This window comes from Hydractinia symbiolongicarpus, chromosome 8 (assembly GCF_029227915.1).
Source record: "Hydractinia symbiolongicarpus strain clone_291-10 chromosome 8, HSymV2.1, whole genome shotgun sequence".
Taxonomy (NCBI): domain Eukaryota; kingdom Metazoa; phylum Cnidaria; class Hydrozoa; order Anthoathecata; family Hydractiniidae; genus Hydractinia; species Hydractinia symbiolongicarpus.
The window spans coordinates 25,855,047-25,874,463 of record NC_079882.1 but is presented as its reverse complement, the minus strand read 5'-3'; the positions used below and the strand labels follow the sequence as shown (position 1 = coordinate 25,874,463).

General features: G+C 33.5%; 2 protein-coding genes across 3 annotated transcripts; one reads left to right on the top strand and one right to left on the bottom strand.

Moving 5' to 3' along the window:
• Positions 1-9,093: 9,093 nt before the first annotated feature.
• On the bottom strand, positions 9,094-19,357 carry LOC130653609 (N(4)-(Beta-N-acetylglucosaminyl)-L-asparaginase-like). Its single transcript, XM_057456130.1, has 12 exons — positions 19,089-19,357; positions 18,324-18,429; positions 18,067-18,114; positions 17,318-17,430; positions 15,582-15,642; positions 15,391-15,442; positions 15,183-15,235; positions 14,727-14,785; positions 14,523-14,598; positions 14,327-14,434; positions 13,589-13,722; positions 9,094-9,877 (listed from the first exon to the last, which is right to left on the bottom strand). The coding sequence occupies exons 1-12, from the start codon at positions 19,201-19,203 to the stop codon at positions 9,783-9,785; spliced, it is 1,020 nt and encodes a 339-aa protein (XP_057312113.1). The 5' UTR covers positions 19,204-19,357; the 3' UTR covers positions 9,094-9,782.
• On the top strand, positions 10,198-13,091 carry LOC130653608 (uncharacterized). Of its 2 annotated transcripts, none has more exons than XM_057456129.1 (4): positions 10,198-10,364; positions 10,782-11,109; positions 11,514-11,788; positions 12,437-13,091. In XM_057456129.1, the coding sequence occupies exons 1-4, from the start codon at positions 10,304-10,306 to the stop codon at positions 13,084-13,086; spliced, it is 1,314 nt and encodes a 437-aa protein (XP_057312112.1). In that variant the 5' UTR covers positions 10,198-10,303; the 3' UTR covers positions 13,087-13,091. The 2 variants fall into 2 exon arrangements, with proteins under 2 accessions (XP_057312112.1, XP_057312111.1); XM_057456128.1 differs by having other exon boundaries at positions 10,200-10,376.
• Positions 19,358-19,417: the final 60 nt, after the last annotated feature.

Sequence of the window (19,417 nt, the reverse complement as noted above, 5' to 3'; positions counted from 1 at the left end):
CTCACGACTGATGGTTATTGCTGTGTACGCTCCAGATTTTGTAAACTTATCAGTAACGTTGTATCTTTTGCTGTGCATGACGGCGGAACGCATTTTATAAACTAGGGATGCCCTGTTTAACAAGAATTTTTTTATGCGGTTATCTTGAACGTTAATTGACTCGGTGAAGTAATTTTCTTTTTGTTCTTCAAGTAATCCTGAGAAAAAATAACATTTTTTAATAAAATTAGAATAACTTGATGAGAATGATTAAGAAAAGTTAGAAAAACCAAATAAAGATTCATACATCTGAACAGAAAAAGTATATCTGTTTTATTTAGGCTTTTTAGAACTAATTTGAACTTACGCAGCTTTATTTCGACTGGATAGTGGTCACTGATAGCCAATGTCTAATAAAAAGAAAAAAAGAGAAGTGGCTGAACATGTTAAGGACGTAAGGTAACAGTTCAATCTCTCATAAGTGTACGTATATGATTAAGGGATTGCTCATGCATCTTGTTTAGCTATTATAGCAAAACAAACGGTTGCAGAGAAAATTCAAAATAAATCAGAAAAAAAATCGCAAAAATACCCATAACATTTCACGGTTTAAATTACAGATTTTAAATGTAAAGGAAATTATCTTCATATCTATTACATTTACCTGTGACTTATTTAGGCCAAAATACTCATCAAAACGAAACACCTGCGCACTCTGTGGTAGCACTGCTTCTATTAACGTTTTTCCAGCCACTACCATACGGTCATAAGGGCAGTCTGTTTTTTCAGTCGTTGTATCTTTAGAATTATCATGCATCCAATAAAATTTAGAATCTGTTGCAAGTTTAATTTTTTCCCAGTCAGGAACGTATGAACAACCAGCATTAAAATCACCCATAATGATAACATCTTTTAATCCCCAATTTTTGACAATGTCATCATAAACAAGAGTCAAGTTACTTATTTCAGATTCTGCGGCACGAGGTGAGGTGTGAATTGCAGCAACGGCGAATTGTTGAGCAGCTGTAACAAAAAGAGGATATGAAAACAATTTTTCCCGACTTCCTACTTTTAGCCAGTTTTGGATCACTTAAACTTTGCCCCTATGCATCCTAGAATTTTTGGGGACTTAAGTACTAGATCCTCCTGCTGTAACGTTTAGTCAAGATGTTATAATGGAACTTTGTATTCTAGTCTTTTATTACATATTAGAATTAGGGAATGTTAGAGAAACGGCTGATATAGAAACAATGCGTAAACTAAATAACATTCAGTAGAATTTCTTTATGTTAAACAAACTTTTTAGTAACCTATGGTTGAATTCTCGTCCCATGTTAATTGTACTGCATGATATCGCAGTTTCATTTTGTCAAACAAAGACAAACACTTACCAGCAACTTTGTTTTGAAATCTTGAAATGAATGGCTCACGTTCAAACACATCATTTGGATCAGAATACGTATATGAAGACTTAAGCGATAGAGTGTCGTTCCTAAAAAAGTAAAAAATTACTATATTTCTGTTATTATAAACTAAGTAAAGTTCTATCGTACATCATTATGCGTAGAACGTGCATGTAGGACATTATGACGATAATTCTCATAATAGGAATAAATTCCTTCAAAAGCACATGTAGATTATGGAAAATCCTTTCCTTTAAGTGTTCTAGAATCGAGATAGAAATACATACGACTCGTAAAGGAACACTCAAACTGCGAATGAGATTCTCAAAGAGAGTAATTAACGACCTTACAAAACGGGTTCATCTACCACGGAGAAAATATTATTATTTTGTCAATGCACATGTGCAGATTAGGGAAAACCCGCAAAAACAAAATATCTATTTGATCCATGCAACTCGAAAAGAATCGGTTTTGGTTGTGGATGCAATGTCAATTTTTTTTAACGAAGTAAAAATGTCATATATAAAAATACTACTGATAAAACAGAAAAAGCGAATATTTTTTTGTTAAATTTTGTGTGCTCAACCGCTTTTTTTCTTCGTCAGTTTTACACTTTTTTTGCAGTCTAGACAGTAGCCATATTTGTTTTGATTTTATTTCTCGTTGTCGCTATCGTTTAATTTTTCGTAATCAATTTTGGCGCGCTTTTCATATCACGGGCTCTCATAAAACGTTATTGACAACGTCGCTGCAGACAATCCCCGTTTTTTCCCTACAGGCCCTTTCTGCTCCAGCTTCTGTCAAGCTTTACTACCTCACCTTGACACAAAACTGACAAAAGTGGGATAATGAGCATAACTATACAATTGACATTAGATTATTGACCAAGAGACCAAAAAACTAGAATCAGATAGAAGTATGAGAATCTAGTTTGTGTGGAAACCTTTGATATAACTCAATTTATGATTTCCTGTTTTTTAATTGAGTTTAAAAACTTTCGGGTATGTACGCAAGATAAGAAAAAAACCTTTTTTAATTTAGAAAATATGAAAAACCGTCATACCTATAAATAAAAGCGTATTCTTCCTTGCTAACAGTACGTCCCAATCTTGGACTTAACTTTAAGTTGTATGTACCCCTAAATAAGAAAAATTGACAGCAAAAGATAATTAAAAATAAGGTTTCACGTTAAAAGCGAGGCCATCTTTACGAATATGTTATCACTCCTTGATAGTCATTTAATATTTTTAGACTCGCTTCTATTTGGCTACAGGCGATAATAAAAAGTAAGCTTTTGCGGTAAAGAAGGAAATGCAGTCAACTAGAAACGAGTTTTTGGTCATAGCAGAAATTGGTTCTTATATTCCGCTTATTGCAATAAGAATCAAAGGATTTGGTAGAAGACATTGCATGTCTTCATAAATCTTCACAAAAATTATATTTTATCGTGTAACCTTTTTTTGTCCCTTGAACAAGCAAGTTGCAATTGTTTAAATAAAGATTGGATGGTTTTACCAGAACTGTCTCGAATTTCTTGAATCAAAATCAAATCATAACGTAAGATTATCTAAACGAAAGAAACAGGAGATAAATTTACTTCCAATGACAGAGTTTGCAGTTTCAATGACTGGTATCGGCTATGACAATGCGTTGATTATTTCTGTGAAACCATCAACGTAACTTCATTGAATTTTTCGTTTGCTGTACATAAATTTCAATAAAATAAATTTCTTCGGAAAAAGCTTGTCATGCCTACTATAAAAGGACGCGCCTGATTCAAATATTTATTTACTACAGAACAGATTTCTATGGTTTTAGAAGAAAGAGTGGGAACGTATGTAATAACTTATCGACGCAAATGATGATTTTGCCAGCGACAAGAATCTATTACGTAACCAAGTCAGAGTTGATTCATACAAATGTACAAACGGATATTCAGTCGTATTCTTTCCCTTCAATGCACTGTGAAAAATCAAGAGATAATATTCCATGTGTTAAAATCAAGAATGGAAATGTTAGAAAGTAATATCCTAAATTGAGTTCATTTAAAAGCATTGGTAAATTTATATTGAAGAAAATGACAGCTTACTTTTACAAGGCTTTGAATAACTTCATTCTTATCGATTTTTGAAAGACCGAAAACCCGAACATTAAATGCAGCAATATCTACAGCTCCTTCATCATTTTCGTCATTTGCGCTATAAAAGAATGTGTCAGTTGTCAGTATAGCTGCGGGCTAAGCAGAACAGTTTATATTTTTAATTCATTGAGAAAGTACTTTCGTGTGCACTCAAAGGAAAGAATGATGGTCGAGGAAACGATGCATACGAACGCAACAGAAAAGCTAAATTTGGCTTTAAACATGATCTTTAATTTTACATAGTAAACCTTCCTACCTTGTGCTAAACAAGAAAAATAGAAATATTATTATCCTCATGTTCTCACAGGACGTATCAATTTTCTTCTTTGCCGGTCCGTGGTAGCATTGAATTTAATTTCTTCTTCAAGTGGAATGCACAGCTTATTAAACAACACCTGTTCTCGTTCGTAGGAAGCAAACTAAGCGTTGGCAAATCGTGAATCTTAAGTGTGTAAGATAGCCACGATTGTGTAAAGTAAAATTCCTGCATAATTGCGGGGAGAAGCCTTTCTTCGCTTCTTTAAATGACTCTACAGTTCGCCTGCGATGCTGCTATTGTTGACATTATGCCCGTTTTTTCGCCGCCTTGCAAATTTAGCAAATTGTCAAAACTCTGCAGCCTACAGCGTGCCTGCTACAATATCGCTATATTTGCGCATGCGTAGTTCAGGTGGATAGAACATTTGCTAGTGAAATTCCCTAGTGCACACCGAAATAATCTACATCGTGTCACACAAGGGTTTATAAATTCGGGGGCAAATGATTGTACTGACGTTAGCAACAATTAGCACATTTCAAGAGTGGATTTAACCATTAGCCAAATTCATAGGCCGGAGGAATGGGCGCTAAGGTTTTGCTTGTGGGGAAAAAATCCATAATGGGGGGTTTGTTGGGCTTCTAAAGTGAAGCAAATGGAGTCAAAAACAAAACGTCTAGCTTTATATTATGTTATTACGTTATTATGAACATTTAGCTGCATAATCGTATAGTTTAACACTTGGTGAAGACCTTTCCGAAGATACAGGAGGGTGTCATTACAAACGTTAGCTAGCTAAAAACTACAACAAAAATGGTTAGGTGGTCTTGTGCATCAGCCTTGTGTTTCAACAACCATACAACTTTGGGTATTGATGGGAAACCTTTAAAATTTTATCGTTTACTAAGATTAGAATCTTTAAATCGCAATATCGGAAGATTTTAAAAACAGATGGTATTAACTGGAAAATGGGTACATTTGCTGTGAACACTGGAGCTCCAATAAGAGATTATCAGTGACAGACTTGCCAGATGTTGTCGTTTCAGAAAGAAATTTCCAAAAGCTTGAACAGAAATATGAGAATGCTAATAACTTGGTAAAAAAATCAGCCACAGAACTTTACAAAAAAAGATTAAGAATTGCTAAACAAAAGTTGGAAACTGCTAGAAATATGATGAACCAAAATATAAATACTCCATCCTCATTAAAAGCACGAAGAACCCTAACAAAATCTAGTACATATATCTCTTTTAAAAAACGTAACCCTTCAAAGTTACAATACAAAAAAAAATTGGAAAAAGCAAATGCTGACTAAATAAAGAGCTTATCGAATCCCAAGAAAAAATCGCCAGATAATTGAAGTGACATCTCTTTTAAAATAAGATTCACTTGGATCTGCAGCATTAAGAACGACTTTACCATTTTTCTTTTTTACATTTGCTGACTTAACTTTTATAGCCATTTTTGTAACTGTTGTGTGACAGTCAGTTCCAAAATTTGATTGCCAGTGTCGTGGAAATGTTTTAAAAATAACAAAACTGCAAGAACGTGACAGCATAAGCCACTTCCACCAACTGGACAACTGCAATGAGCTTTTGAGGGTACCCATTTTCAAAAACAAGCACTGTTGGCCTTGCTTCAGTACCATATGACTTTTTTACCATTGCTTTTACATATGTACACAAATTATCAACTAAAGTTACTATCTTTCTACTTTGTAACATTCTAATAGCTTTTTCTTGCTGGCCTAAACTACCATATGTTTTCATTTTGCAGTAGTTCTTAAATATATCTTCATTGATAAGTGGCAGATCCTCATCTTTTTTTACACCATTTAGCTGTAGTTGGAGGAATATCTCTGGGATCTAAGCTACAACTAAACTTGTAATTTTTATTTGCTTTGTCTTCTAGACGTTTTACTAAACGAGGATATCGCATAAACTTTCTAATTTTTATCTGCAGTTCTTGAACATTTCCTGTGGCACACTGACCTATACTTTTTAGCCATTTTGAACATTCTTCGCAGCTATAATTGCTAACATCCTTTGTATTGTCCATGCTTATAAACTTTAATAATTGATATCATAAATAAACTATATACTATTGCAATATACAAGGTTTTTCTTCGATTTATTATTATTTATATAGCCAAGTACACCAAAACAATCGCGGCCATTATGATTTTTCCCTACAAGTGAATTCAGACGAACTTGACCGCGCTGTATGATTTTGGCTAATGGATGACCTTTTATATCTTCATGAAATCTATCTGAAATCGCTCTGAACATTAGCAAGTGATCAAGTTCAAATTGCGCAAATCTAATAGAAACTAGCCGCGCATCCTTTATATAACGCATTTCCTGTGTTTCGATTCTGCGGTACCATTTTGCGCAGAGACAGACGACGGCTATTATCATAGAGATGCCCGTGAAAAACTCCACGGGTTCGCCCGTCCTTTATATTTACCCATCTCAGCAAAGTGGATAAAAATATATCGCATTTGATATTTGTGTTTCCGTAACATGATTTTATAACTCAAAGGGGGGTCCGCGCAGAGACAGACAAACGACGGCTGTTATTATAGAGACTAGTCGTTGCCCGTGGAAAAATTCACGGGTTCGCCCGTCCATTATATTTACCCGTCGCAACAAAGTAGATAAAAATATATCGCCTTTGATTTTCGTGTTTCCGCAACATCATTTTCTAACTCAGCGGGGGTCCGCGCAGAGACAGACAGACGACGGCTATTATTATAGAGACTAGACGTTACCCCTTGACAAAATCCACAGGGTCGCTCGTCCTTTATATATCCTAGCTAAATCGCATTTCATGTTGACGTAGCACCGCTTTTTCTCGCACTTTTTTTTACTTTGAACTTTTTTTTCCGGCATTACAAAGATAAATCCAGCGCTGGTATTTTAAAGCTTTCCTAAAAAATCCAAAAATACTTTCAGGTATTTTTTTAAAAAAAAAAAAGAAATCTTGGAATTCCATAATTTGAATTATGCAAGTGTGTCGGTGTAAAAGATGTACTATCTTTACTTTTCTAAATAACATGCATTTCAGAGCAAATATAAATTCTTGAGATACCTCTGACACTCTTTGAAGAGAAAAAAATTCTAAGTGTTGGCAAGGGAGTCCTGTAAATATCTCTGAAAAATACATGGAGATGCCTGGTTGATTACAGACCTGAAAAATCTAGGAACTTGAATTTCGTATTTTCTTGGAAACTCTATTATTGTAAAAAGTAACCTAGGGAAATAAATATTAAGAAACAAAAAAATATTGTTGAATTACGTAGTGTAAATGCGTCAGATAGGGCCATCTGCCCAAAGAAAAAATTTACCACATACTTCAAATATCTAATGTTTGACAAATATTAAATCTTGTTAAATTATAACATGAATACAGTGAAAAAGTGAAACCGGTCAGCTTGAGTCTTTTTTATGTGCGAAGAATTAATTATACATCTATACGATAGCAAATAGAAATCCAAAGGGCGAATGGCATTGTTCATCTATTTATCATGACATCAATGTCAATTGGCGTGACGTCAAGATGCCTTCTATTTTTATTAGCAACCTGAAACCCTGTACTTTCAAACTTAGTATATCTTCTTATCTTAAGTGTCTCTTCATGGGAAACGTCTGGGTACAATGGTTTGTTGAAAAAATTCGTGGACAAATGTCGTCGTCGAACATTGACCATAGGTGCATCATTTGGCTGTGGGTTTGTACTATGTTGGCGATATTTCGGTAACATTAGTAACCTTTCATGACGGTAATACCTTGAAAATCGAGACACTGGTGTATCTACTCTTTCAGTAAAGTTGTTTCTTCGAATGTTTAGAGATGTGCTGGCTGGAATTGATACTTTTGAATTTAGCTTCAGTTTAGTGTTTAACATGATGTTATGTAGTATAAACTCTGACTATCTGTAATACTTTCTTTTCGTGAACTAATCTCTCCATCCTTAGCTAAAAGAAATAGATAGATGAAGAAATTGTATTCTTTAAGAATTTTTCTTTTAAATTATTATTAAGGACATCTGCTATTATTAAGGACAGACTTTAATTTTTTCAATAAGTTACGTGGTACGTCGCCCACTTTTACCTTTCTTTGAGCTATAAATAATTTTTTTTTATTGTAGAAAGTTGCTGTGATAATACAAAACTCACAAAGGTGAATTTCCTTCAGTTCAAAAAGTTCTAAAGAAAACGTTTTGAACGGTACTCTCTCACCAGTAAGGAATGCACGAAATCTCTAAACATTTTTTTTACTAATCCCAGTCAAGTTCTTATATATGACTATAACCAAATTTTCATTTATATCAGGTAAGAAAAATGACTTGATCAAGATGTTTGAATAACCTATACCTCATTTCAATACCTCCTCGATAAGCTACCATACACATTTCACAAGATGGGAAAGTAAAAAAAGCTTATTGGCAACTGAAATTTAACAATTCGTGGTAAAATCCACGAGAATACGCCCATCGCTTCTCGCAGCTACCATTTTAGCTCACAAACAGGCTAGCTACAGGAACCACTTTTTTCCAACTTACGAACAAATATCTAAAATTTGAACTTAATTAAACCGGTACATACATAGCCTTCGTCACATTGATACGATTAAAGATGCAAGTTGGATGAAGCCAGTTGGATGACCGCACAAACGGTATGTATTTTCATCCATGTTGCTGCATATAATGTTGGATCAGTTTAACTCGTTTGGCAATATTTTACCAAAATTAAATTAACCAAAAAACGCAACTTGAAACTTGCATCATAGCACATAGGCCGTTCAAAATTTTTCAATGTATGATCGCTTAAATTTACGATTTTTTAACCCCGTTCATACCGACTGATGACCTTTTGTTAGAGCGTTCGCTTCCAGTGCGGGAGGTCTTGGGTTCAAACCCCGGTCGAGTCATGCCCGAGACTATAAAAGTGTGAATCTATCCTTTATGCTTAGCGCTTAGCATGAGAATAGGATTGATATTTTAGGCGGTGTCTAGTTGAATTTTAACTCTATTATCAATCAGTCCATTGATAATAAATAAAAATATAATTTTTTTTTGATAAACAGACAAAAAAAGAACAGAATTAAAGACAAACTAACAAGTTCTCACAAACCTTACACAAAAAATACACGGGTATTCATTTTGCAACTAATTTTTTTAGGATATTTAAGATTAGTGGGAAAAAGCACATACAAAAATTTAGGAGATTTCAGGAGAATTCGAATTAATGAAAATACGTAAGTTAGAATCGCAGGAAGAAAAAACTACCAAATGAATTAAAGATGAGAGATAAATTGGATTGATCACAGTTTATTTGCGCATAAGCTGACAAAGAATATAAATATTTTGAACTTACATTCCACAAAAGAAAAATCATTATAAAAATTAAGTGTAACAAATGTGTTCCCTAAATATTGCCATGGGAATACGATGGACAGCAAGTGCGACAGTACGAAGAACAACAGCATGCCCAGTTATCGTCACTGCTGCTGCAGCAACAACCATAAAGTTTTGTTAAATTAAAATTTTGGAGATTTGGGATGAGAGTTGTTTACAAATACGCCTATATCGTCGGTATCACCATCTTGTTTTTCTTCCTCTTCGGTTTCTGTAATCTCTGCATGGGGTGGTACTTATTGCTATCGCGTAAATAAATCCCCGGGTTTCACTCATATGTTTTGTGGCTTTTCTTAGAAAGGTAAAAACGGGATCATCTGATTTTATTGCATTTGTTTCTCTCATAAAAGCATACTGTAAGCATGATTGTGTTTTTCGCATAAGCATATCTGGATTCACTTACTTATAAAAAACATGTATTTCGCGTCAAAAGCGAAACAATATTCTCTATAAGTCCCATATACAATGGTTCGTTTATATATCAAGTATTAAGAATGCTAGCTAAAAACTCTGATTATTCCAGTCTTTTTTCATTTATTTTTTATTTTCCAATTTCTTGATACATTTTAGTCAGTTTTCAGTCCGTTCAACTTTTTATCGGTTCAACTTGTACAATGTGAACCGAGCCAAGAATCGGATTTACAACTGAATATTCAAATGTCCACCCATAGCAGGCTGCACCTGTGGAAAAAAAAATTCTAGTTCACATAAAATTAACCATGTTGCAAGTGGTAAATATGTTAAAACTATTGGATGGCTTCATTAAAAAATACAAAAACATATATTAAAACATTGGACTTAAGCTTAAAAATTTGTACACAAAATTTCCTTTCTAGTAAGTAATATTGTTATTAAACACGTGTTTTATAAAACAAGCAAATAAAAACCAAGAAAAAAACACGTGATGCTTTTATAACGTACCAAGATGTAAAAACACAGTTTCCATGGTGATACACCATATAACAACAAAGCATTTATTCTTCGCATTCGAATAAGAACACGTGAAAATTAAAGCTGAACAGACAAACTAACAAAGCAACTAATAAATTTCAAGCAAGAAATTGATTAACTTCTAGCAATTCAAGAACAGCGCACCAAACGCTGAACATGCAGGAATTCGACACGAGTAGTGATGAAGCTAACATTCGTTACAACAGAAGATTTTACGGTAAAAAAAGAGGTAGAGGTTTACCCTGTAAAGATTAAGCTCCATAAAAGCTTGTTTTAACACTCGGCACTTTTCCTTCGCTTTAATTAATCTACTATTGTTAACGACATCAAGGCGATACTATTTCAAACAATGTGTTCCTTTTTTTGCCGTGTTCTTATGAATTGGAAATGTCATATTGGCGACGACAGCAAAATAAATAATGCGGTGAACTTTGGCTCTTTCAGGTCAAAATCGCCATTTTCGCCAAATTTTGTACGAGTAAGGTTATACTTAGATTTTCGGTTGCAAAAACTTGGTTGGAATTTAAAGGGCATTATTATCAGGGAATTTAAAATTAAAAACTGTAAAAAACAATAAAAAGATATTGCTAAATGAATTAAAACCGAATTGTTAACATTACTAACATTTTTTTAGGTCAAAGCAAGTATTTTGTGGTCAAGAAATCACATTTGTACGTTTTGCTATTCATCGCAGCGCTTATCGTTGTGATACTCCTGAAAAACTCACTGACCAAGAAAAATGTAGTAAACAAAAAGAAGGAAATCGTGAGGGTGAATGCGCCCAAAAAATACTCAAAAAACTGTAACATTGTGGTTTACTGTCACGATGTGCTAAACACAGCAATCAAGGGTCGATGGGAAAAAACTTCATATAATCAAGTGTTTCCATGGAAACAAGAAAGTGTCGGTGAAATACGAAGAAAACTAAATTTGCCAGTGAACATGACGAGAACAGATGGAAGGTTTATATGAAAATAAAATTATTTATTTGTGTCTTTCCGCAACATACGTATAATTTCCTTTTTTTTCTTCTTAACCAAAAGCAGAGCTGTTATTAAGAGCATTACTATTCGTCGAGTAAAAGAGTCGAGTTTAAAATTTCGAGTAAAAACGCCGAGTATAAAACGTTCAGTAAAAACGTAGTACCTGCAGCATCTTTCAACAACAGCAGACGGTCAGAATTTTAAAAAAAGCAAACTCAATATTTTCTGAAGATTGCCAAGCACACAAGTAGAATAAAAAACGACTGAGAAAAGCAGTTAACGTTTGCCTTCATTTTATTTACCTTCTATTGAGTGTCAAGCAAAGGTAGTTTCCAAAAGTTCCTTACAAAATTGTAAATACAAAGTTATTTTCATTCTCTCAGGTGTGGCATCCACTTTCCAATACCCAACACACGGCTGGCTGCACATTGTGACGCAGCGCAGGATGCAGAATTACCCTGTTGTGCTGAAGCCAGCGGGTGGTGCGGTAGCACAAACGATCATTGCCAGCACGAGAAGTCATTTGATATGAGAAAGTACCTCCCACCACAAAGAGTGCAATGGAAACCCATGAATGAACAATGTAAAATTAGAACATTTGAAATGATGGACGCATGCAGTATTCTTGCTGATAAAGCAAAGAAGATAGTATTTTTGGGTTAGTACTTTCTACTTTACGTTCCAAGGTGTCAAAGATGGCGAGGTTCAAAGTTCCAATTCCTATTTATTTCAAATTGGTTCCTGATACATTACCAAGCCCTGTTCTCATTTTGAATTTCTCTATATATTAAACAAAATTCTAGTCGCCATCTTAATATTTAACCCATTGTCTTTTATTTTGCCTGTGCAATTTAAAAAGTTTGCATATTTTTTCTTCGATCGAGTAAACATTACTCAAGCAATGTTGCTTCCATGTAATATGAACTAAAGAGGGAAAATAAATTACAGATTAAAGCTTGAATATTCAAGACAGATTTCAAAGCATCAAACCACACATAGTCGTAGAATGCACCTCACACTGCACACATTTTAAAAAAATATATGCCAAGCAATTTGTACATTCAGAAAATGATCAGATTAGTATTTCCAAAAGAATAACTCCATGAAAAAAAGAGAATTCATCTTAAGACTCGTTTGTGTGATGACACTTCAACACAGACTTCTACGTTTGAAGACATCCCTACTTTGAAATAGATATCAAAATAGAATAGCGTCGAAAGATGACACAGCTAAAATACATCCCTTTTTGTTTGAAGAATCTTGGAAGTTTATAAAAACTAACCGTGTATGTTGCTGTTTTCTTTAGGTGACAGTCAAGCTCGACATTTTTTCACCGCGTTTGTACTATTTCTAACACACAATTATAATAATGGCGCTATTAACGCTAAACATCACCATGACGACGAAATCATGCAGAATTGTACACAAGAGTACCAACTACTAAACAACGACTGTCGACATTATTTAGTGACGTCATCAAAACAAGTCAACGGGCTATGTAATGGTCAAAAGTTTAAATTCCAATTAGAATATTTCGCAGACTACCAGTCCTTTGTAATGAAAAAGACAGCTCGAAAATACGAAAGCATGTACTTGTCGGAAGATTCGTACATAGTCATAGGAGCTGCCACGCATTTTAACTCCGATAAAAACAGTTACATGAATTATTTCCTGAAGTATATTATCGAAGAACAAAAAAAGACCTCCTATGTATGGCCAAAATATATAGTAGAGACTTTACACGATGTTTACTCGCCAGCTTCTACGAAGAAGAGACAAGAGCTTAACGAAGCCATAAGAACTTACGGAGAAGAGCGAGACACAGCCGTTCTCGATAATTCACGCTTAAGTAGAAACCTCGAAAGTTTTGACGGTAGAACGTACGGGCTAAAGTATAATTTATTAAAAGTGCAGATTTTGTTGAACTATTTTCATAATCAAAGAGAATGTACGTAGTTTAATTGTCTGCATGTATTAGAGAGTTTATTATCCAAATAAGCCCGAATTGACACCATAATGCCGTGCACGGTTAAATGTTTCAAAAATGCAACAATTATACACTAAATCCATTTTGGTAAAATATTCTGATATGTTGAAACGTTTTGTTAAAATACTAAATTGTTAACGAATTACTCTTCTTAAAACTGTATCTAATATTCTTTGGGTTTATTTCGAGTGCATTTTGGCCGAGGTTTTTGAAAATGAAATTGTATTTTTACGTTCTGAACAATTTTTATACTTAACATATATTTTAAAGAAGAAATCCGAATCTGTGTGGAATTTTCTAAGCTGGAAAAATTGATAAGACTCAGTTCTTAAGGTGTTTTTAATGTTATTATTTGGCAAAATGTCCGCATTGCTTTCATAAAATAAGGTATTCCGATGGTTTCTTACAAACTTCGTATCGAAAGTTTCTTTCATGTTGTCACTCAGTACGAATCTAAGTAGGTTTGCTTACCATAATCTCCCTTTTTATTGACGGCAATCAATGCACCTTCAAACTTGCTGTAATATTTGATTATTCTACGCAAAGCATCCTCAGCTGCCGCAGTTGGTGTCATACCATTACGCATGTTCTCCACGATTTGATAACTAAACAAGATTTTCTATCATCATCAATAACTTAGCACGCGTTATAATATGCTTCCCATCAACCTAGAAAGACATCATCAACATATCGTCAAGTCCTTTTGTAGCGTGTCGATTGATGAAAGTGTCAATCGACACAAACACTTAATAGGAGGTAGAACATAAGAATAAGTTAAAAATATATCTTTTGGAAGTCCTTTAACTAGCAACTAAAGCTGAAATAAAAAATGGATTTAAAAAAAAAAACGTGTCGTGCTTAATCTCAAAAGTATTATTTTAGCCTTTGTTCACTCTAGCGTCACAATGTTCACAAAATATACAACTTTCACTTTTTCTCAAATAATTATCTAAAAAGATGTTCAAAATTTTAGTTTAAAATCTAAAACGAACTATAGAATAACATAGCTAATTTAAGATTTCTTTCACTTAGTTGAAAAACGAGACGTAATAGAGCACGACTACCTAGCCATAAGTTACCACAGCTGTTACCACATATGTATCATTCGATATATTAACGAAAACTTTTAAATAGCACAAGGACAGTTGTATATTATCAGCATAGTAAAATGTTGACCCAGAAAAGCTGAAAGTTTATCACAACGCATACCTTGGTAGAAATCTCATCATGATATCACCATCACCTGTTCCAGACGCTGCCCCTACTTCGTTATCCACGTAAGCACCTGCACCTACTATGGGTGAATCACCAACACGCCTGTAATAAAGAGAACAAAGTATTTATTCTGGTGATTCGTATTATAATGCACACAGGAGCAGTGTTTCACAGGTAAATATTAAGTTACCCCGAAATTTTAAATTTTGCTCCATTCGTTGACGTCCCTGCAGCTATGTTGCCATTTTCACCAACTACTAACAAACCTAAAACACAAAAAAAGTAACAAAAACAAATAAACAAACAAAAAACGTTTAGAGAAAACTGCTTTCGTTTCCGTTCTTCTGTCTCATTTGTTAAACAGCGCGTATTCTAGCAACATAATTAACCTCACCTATTGTGTCATGATTATCTTCACTAAACTTCATTCCATTAGAAGAGCTTAAGGTTGCACTAAGAAAATGGTAAAATTTTATGTTTATGGAACTTAAAATGACATATATTGGAAATGAAGTGCACTAATACACGAAAACATGCAAAATGATGGAAATATAGCATTACAGCATTGAATGCCATTTAGGCCTCCCCATTCATCTTTATTTTCTTCTCACTCTTATTAGTTGTTTCGTAGTTCATATGTCCGTATTAATGTCTTCTATGGGGCCCCTTCTTAAGAATGTGATCCTAGCATACCTAACGCTTCTGAATTAATACCGGTACGCACACACACGCACGCACGCACAACACACGCGACCACTAAAACCGCCAGCTCGTACAAAAAGTCATATGTTATATTTTTTTGCGAATAAAACATCATTACTAAATTAATGCAGATGTGTAATTTACATACCTTGATAGCGGTGTGTACGGACCACATTGAGAACGTGGATCAGGAGACACATTCTAAAAGAAATCCGAATTATATTATATATTTCAAAAAACGAGAGACTATTTTTAAGCTCAATATTCTTCTTTACATCCAATAAAGGAATTGAGGTACATAACACAACGGAGATAAAGAGTACACTTCGTTTTAGTTACATATCCAACAACATTACCTGCCAAAAATTCGGTTGACAATTGTTTTGCTTCCACTTTTCCCATTCCTCACTAACACAAACAGAACAAAAACGTATACAGAATATCTCAATATTATATAAAGAAATTGATTTTTGTTGTATACAAAACGTAAAAAAGTTATAAAAACGAAATGTTATAAAAACGAAATGCAAAAACACTGTGTACCTACATTGATTCATCAGAACTTATATTTTCTAACTTAAACCCCATCTGTACAGCAAATTTTGTCGCTAGAACAAAGAAAATGGAATATAACATCGGGATCTGGCATGGATCATACTTCCACAACCCACTATGTTTCTTTAAAAAAAACTGTTTCGAAAACCACTATGTGAGATTAAAAAATACTGAATTCCAATTTATGGTGCGGAACCTAATTCAAATTAACTTAAAAAGGCCAAAACTTAACTGAGAATTACAGTACTTTAGTTGCTTGTAAATAATCTTGTACTACAAACCGGAAATAACTGGCAAAATAACCAAAAAAAGCTGCACGTTTTGTTGGCAAGAAATATTGCAATATTGGTTCATCGCATTTTACCAGTCAAGACTCGTTGGCTTTTTTCCTTTAAAATTATTTTGTCTTTAAAAACGACTTTTATTTACACAAGCATATCTCTCTTTAACATTTTTTAGTAAAGTCATCTTTGTTATCAAACATGTAAGGCGTTCTTAAAGATGTCAGTGACTAAATATGCTCCCTGTTTTTACAGCAAGCATTTCAAAACGCAAGAACGTAAGTAAAAACCGTAAATATAAACCACCAACACACGCATCCTTCTTTCTTGGCAAAGTGTTTTTCTCAAGTAACCGCTGTTTAACCCTATTTGGTCCAGTTTTTTTCGAACATACTATGATCGGGGGGAGGGGTGGAATCCATCCCCCCTCAATAACTTTTTATAGGGTTGTTCAAATTGAATCAAACTTGACACGCTTATAGCACGTCAAAAAAGGAACAAAATGGCAGCAATATATTTTTGCTTGCGTCAGCACATTTTCTGTGACGTCATCAGAAGCTTCAAATTTGTTAAAAATGCCACTATCTGCTTAAAATTTAATTAATTTTGTTCCAGAGCGAATTTTTGCATTCTGTTTGAAGTTTCTGAAAGTTAAAGAAAAGTTATTTAACATATTTTTCGGTTTATACGTGGATCTCATAAAAAATTGCCAAAAATTGCTCGAAAATCCGTTTTTTTTCGATTTTCGGTTAAAATCCGACAAAATCGGGAATTCGGAATAATCACGTGTCCAAATTATGCAAAATGATTCTTCTTAATAAAATAAAGTTGTGTTGCAAGTTTCAAGTTCTAAGAATAATCCTAACAGAAGTTATTATGTTTTCCCCATTATAAGGATTCATAAAGATTTTTAGGGGTAGTTTCGAGTAATAGCCAATATCAAAGCCTCTGAAAGGTACGGGACCTAAACATTTGGCATGCAGGTGACTAATAGATAAATATTGAAACTCAGTGTGTTTCATAGCCATATAACATAGCAATAAGGAGTTATTAACTAAAAACCGTCAGACCGAATAGGGTTAAGCCCAGGTTCTTATAAACATAATAGTCGACTAAGTATCTGCATACAAAAAAGCTATATGAATGGAATGAAATTCACGTTTTAAGAGCACAGTATAAAAAATTAGCTGGAGGTGAAAACAATTAAGTGAGTTTAGCCAGCCCTTTCTCTCAAGAACAAAAGGGTATAGTTAAAATGTGATTTATGGACCGCATGGTCAATTACATAAAAACAGATTCGTCTTTTTTCTTTATATGAAACTATGAATTTTGTATGAAACTGTAATACTTTACTGGACAGCTTTAGTCAAAGAAATACAGGGCATTACATTACAAAAGGAGACTCCCAAATTTAACAAGTAGAATTAATTATCAAATAATTTCTTACCATCGTCACCAACTAAAAAAGTATGTTGAGTATTCTCCAAAACATGTCGGGCAACTCCAATTGCATTTTTAATACTCTTCATGCTACCAACTGCACCAACATTATGTGTAACACTATAATTATTCAGAAACATTCTAAGTAACACTAAAATACAACATTATGTGTGACACTAATATACATTCCTCAACATTAAGAGTGACACTAATATACATTCATCAACATTATGAGTGACACTAATATACACTCATCAACATTTATGTGTGACACTAATATACAATCATCAACATTTATGTGTGACACTAACATACACTTATCAACATTATGGGTAACACTAAAATACATTCATCAACATTATGTGTAACACTAATATACAATCATCAACATTTACGTGTGACACTAACATACATTCATCAACATTATGGGTAACACTAAAATACATTCATCAACATTATGTGTAACACTAATATACAATCATCAACATTTATTTGTGACACTAACATACATTCATCAACATTATGGGTAACACTAAAATACATTCATCAACATTTATGTGTGACACTAAAATACATTCATCAACATTATATGTGACACTAAATTGTGGACATACATATAAGCATACAATTTATAATCTGGTCTCCAATGTCATTCACTTAATTTTAAAATTTGATGGCGTTTTGGAATAAGTAATTTCAACTTTGTTTGAAGGAATCTGAAATTTCACAATTTTTTTATTACAGATTTTTACTTACCCATCCATAACCATTGCATCCAGTGCTGTTTCACCGTTTTCTGACGGACTGTGAAAAAAAAAGACAAACAGAATTGCCTTAAATGCAGATAGTTTAAGTCTTTAAATGGTCAAATAAAGTTAATAGCTTGTGATTAGATAAAATACATTCTTCGTGATAGCATTACAATTACGACAAAGCATGGCAAAAATCGACATTAGTTCCTGCTTTGTGAATGGTAAGTCAAAAATACATAAATAGTAGCAACCCGTGCATACCTTCCACCCCAACCAACAGTTGGAATGCTTCTATCTTCTTCCGCTGCTGTGCACCCTGCTACGACAGCATCAATTAATGACAGATTCTGTTGCAAAGCTTTAAATGCTGAAACACAAAAATCAGTCGATACATTCACACACAAGCCTTTAAATAACTCAAGCAACGGACTTATGAAAAGAAAACTTTAGAATAGAAAGTCAGAATATTGAAATTTCCCCCTTAACACCAACAACCATTCTGGCACTTCAAAGAGCTTTAAAACTCAATCTTTTAACAAAAACACAGTAGCAGCTATGAATACTGAAATAATCCCTTATCATGAAAACAAATTTCATCTAATTTGAAGTTAAAAACAACAAAGTAATAATCAGCACAGTCAATGGCAAGTTCACAGTGCTCAAAGAGATTTCTGCATTGAAAATTATATTTTTTGATGTCATAGCAGATAAAAATTTGTTTATTAATTTTTTCGTTTTCAAGATATTTAGCTTCAAAGATTTCGTCTGACCTTATGACATCATCATTGATTTAAATATTGAATAAATTAAGAACAAAAAAGATTTTTAAAAAAAATCCACAATGATTTAATGAACAACATTTTATTCTTAAAAGCATATAAAAATATCATTTTCAATGCAGAAATCCTTTTAACAGCCCAATAGTTTTAAATGGTCCTAGCATCTTAGTATTAGATTTGTTAACTTATACACCAATGTAGTTTTGCCGAAAGGAGGGAAATCAAGGGAAATATAGAAAAAAGATACCTTGCAAAGTTGGTTTGGTCCAAGGCCATGTATTGATAACGACAGGCAATTTACTAGCTCTTGTATCAGCCATTAAAATGATATAGAATATGAAGGAAATAATTAATGCTTTCATCTAATAATAATTCAATCAACTAAAATCATAACGCAAGCCACTTGCATTGATGTGATCATGAGTTTTCAATAATAGTAGAACGTTTGTTTATGTTAATCACGTCAAACTTAAAATAATAATTAACAAAGGGTATGTATCAAATCATTTGGCTATTTTACATGTTTTTTTTCTGTTAATGCAAGTATAATACAACAAGGCCTTTTTAATATTTTAT

Excerpts from the sequence above, each read along its gene's own strand:
- LOC130653608 (XM_057456128.1), top strand. The coding sequence starts at position 10,304 with ATGCAGGAATTCGACACGAGTAGTGATGAAGCTAACATTCGTTACAAC. Across the intron at positions 11,110-11,513 it reads ATGACGAGAACAGATGGAAG|GTGTGGCATCCACTTTCCAA; the intron begins GTTTATATGAAA and ends TCATTCTCTCAG. Across the intron at positions 11,789-12,436 it reads AAAGAAGATAGTATTTTTGG|GTGACAGTCAAGCTCGACAT; the intron begins GTTAGTACTTTC and ends TGTTTTCTTTAG.
- LOC130653609 (XM_057456130.1), bottom strand. The coding sequence starts at position 19,203 with ATGAAAGCATTAATTATTTCCTTCATATTCTATATCATTTTAATGGCT. Across the intron at positions 13,723-14,326 it reads ATGATGAGATTTCTACCAAG|TTATCAAATCGTGGAGAACA; the intron begins GTATGCGTTGTG and ends AATCTTGTTTAG. Across the intron at positions 9,878-13,588 it reads CAATAAAAAGGGAGATTATG|GTGCAGCCTGCTATGGGTGG; the intron begins GTAAGCAAACCT and ends TTTTTTCCACAG.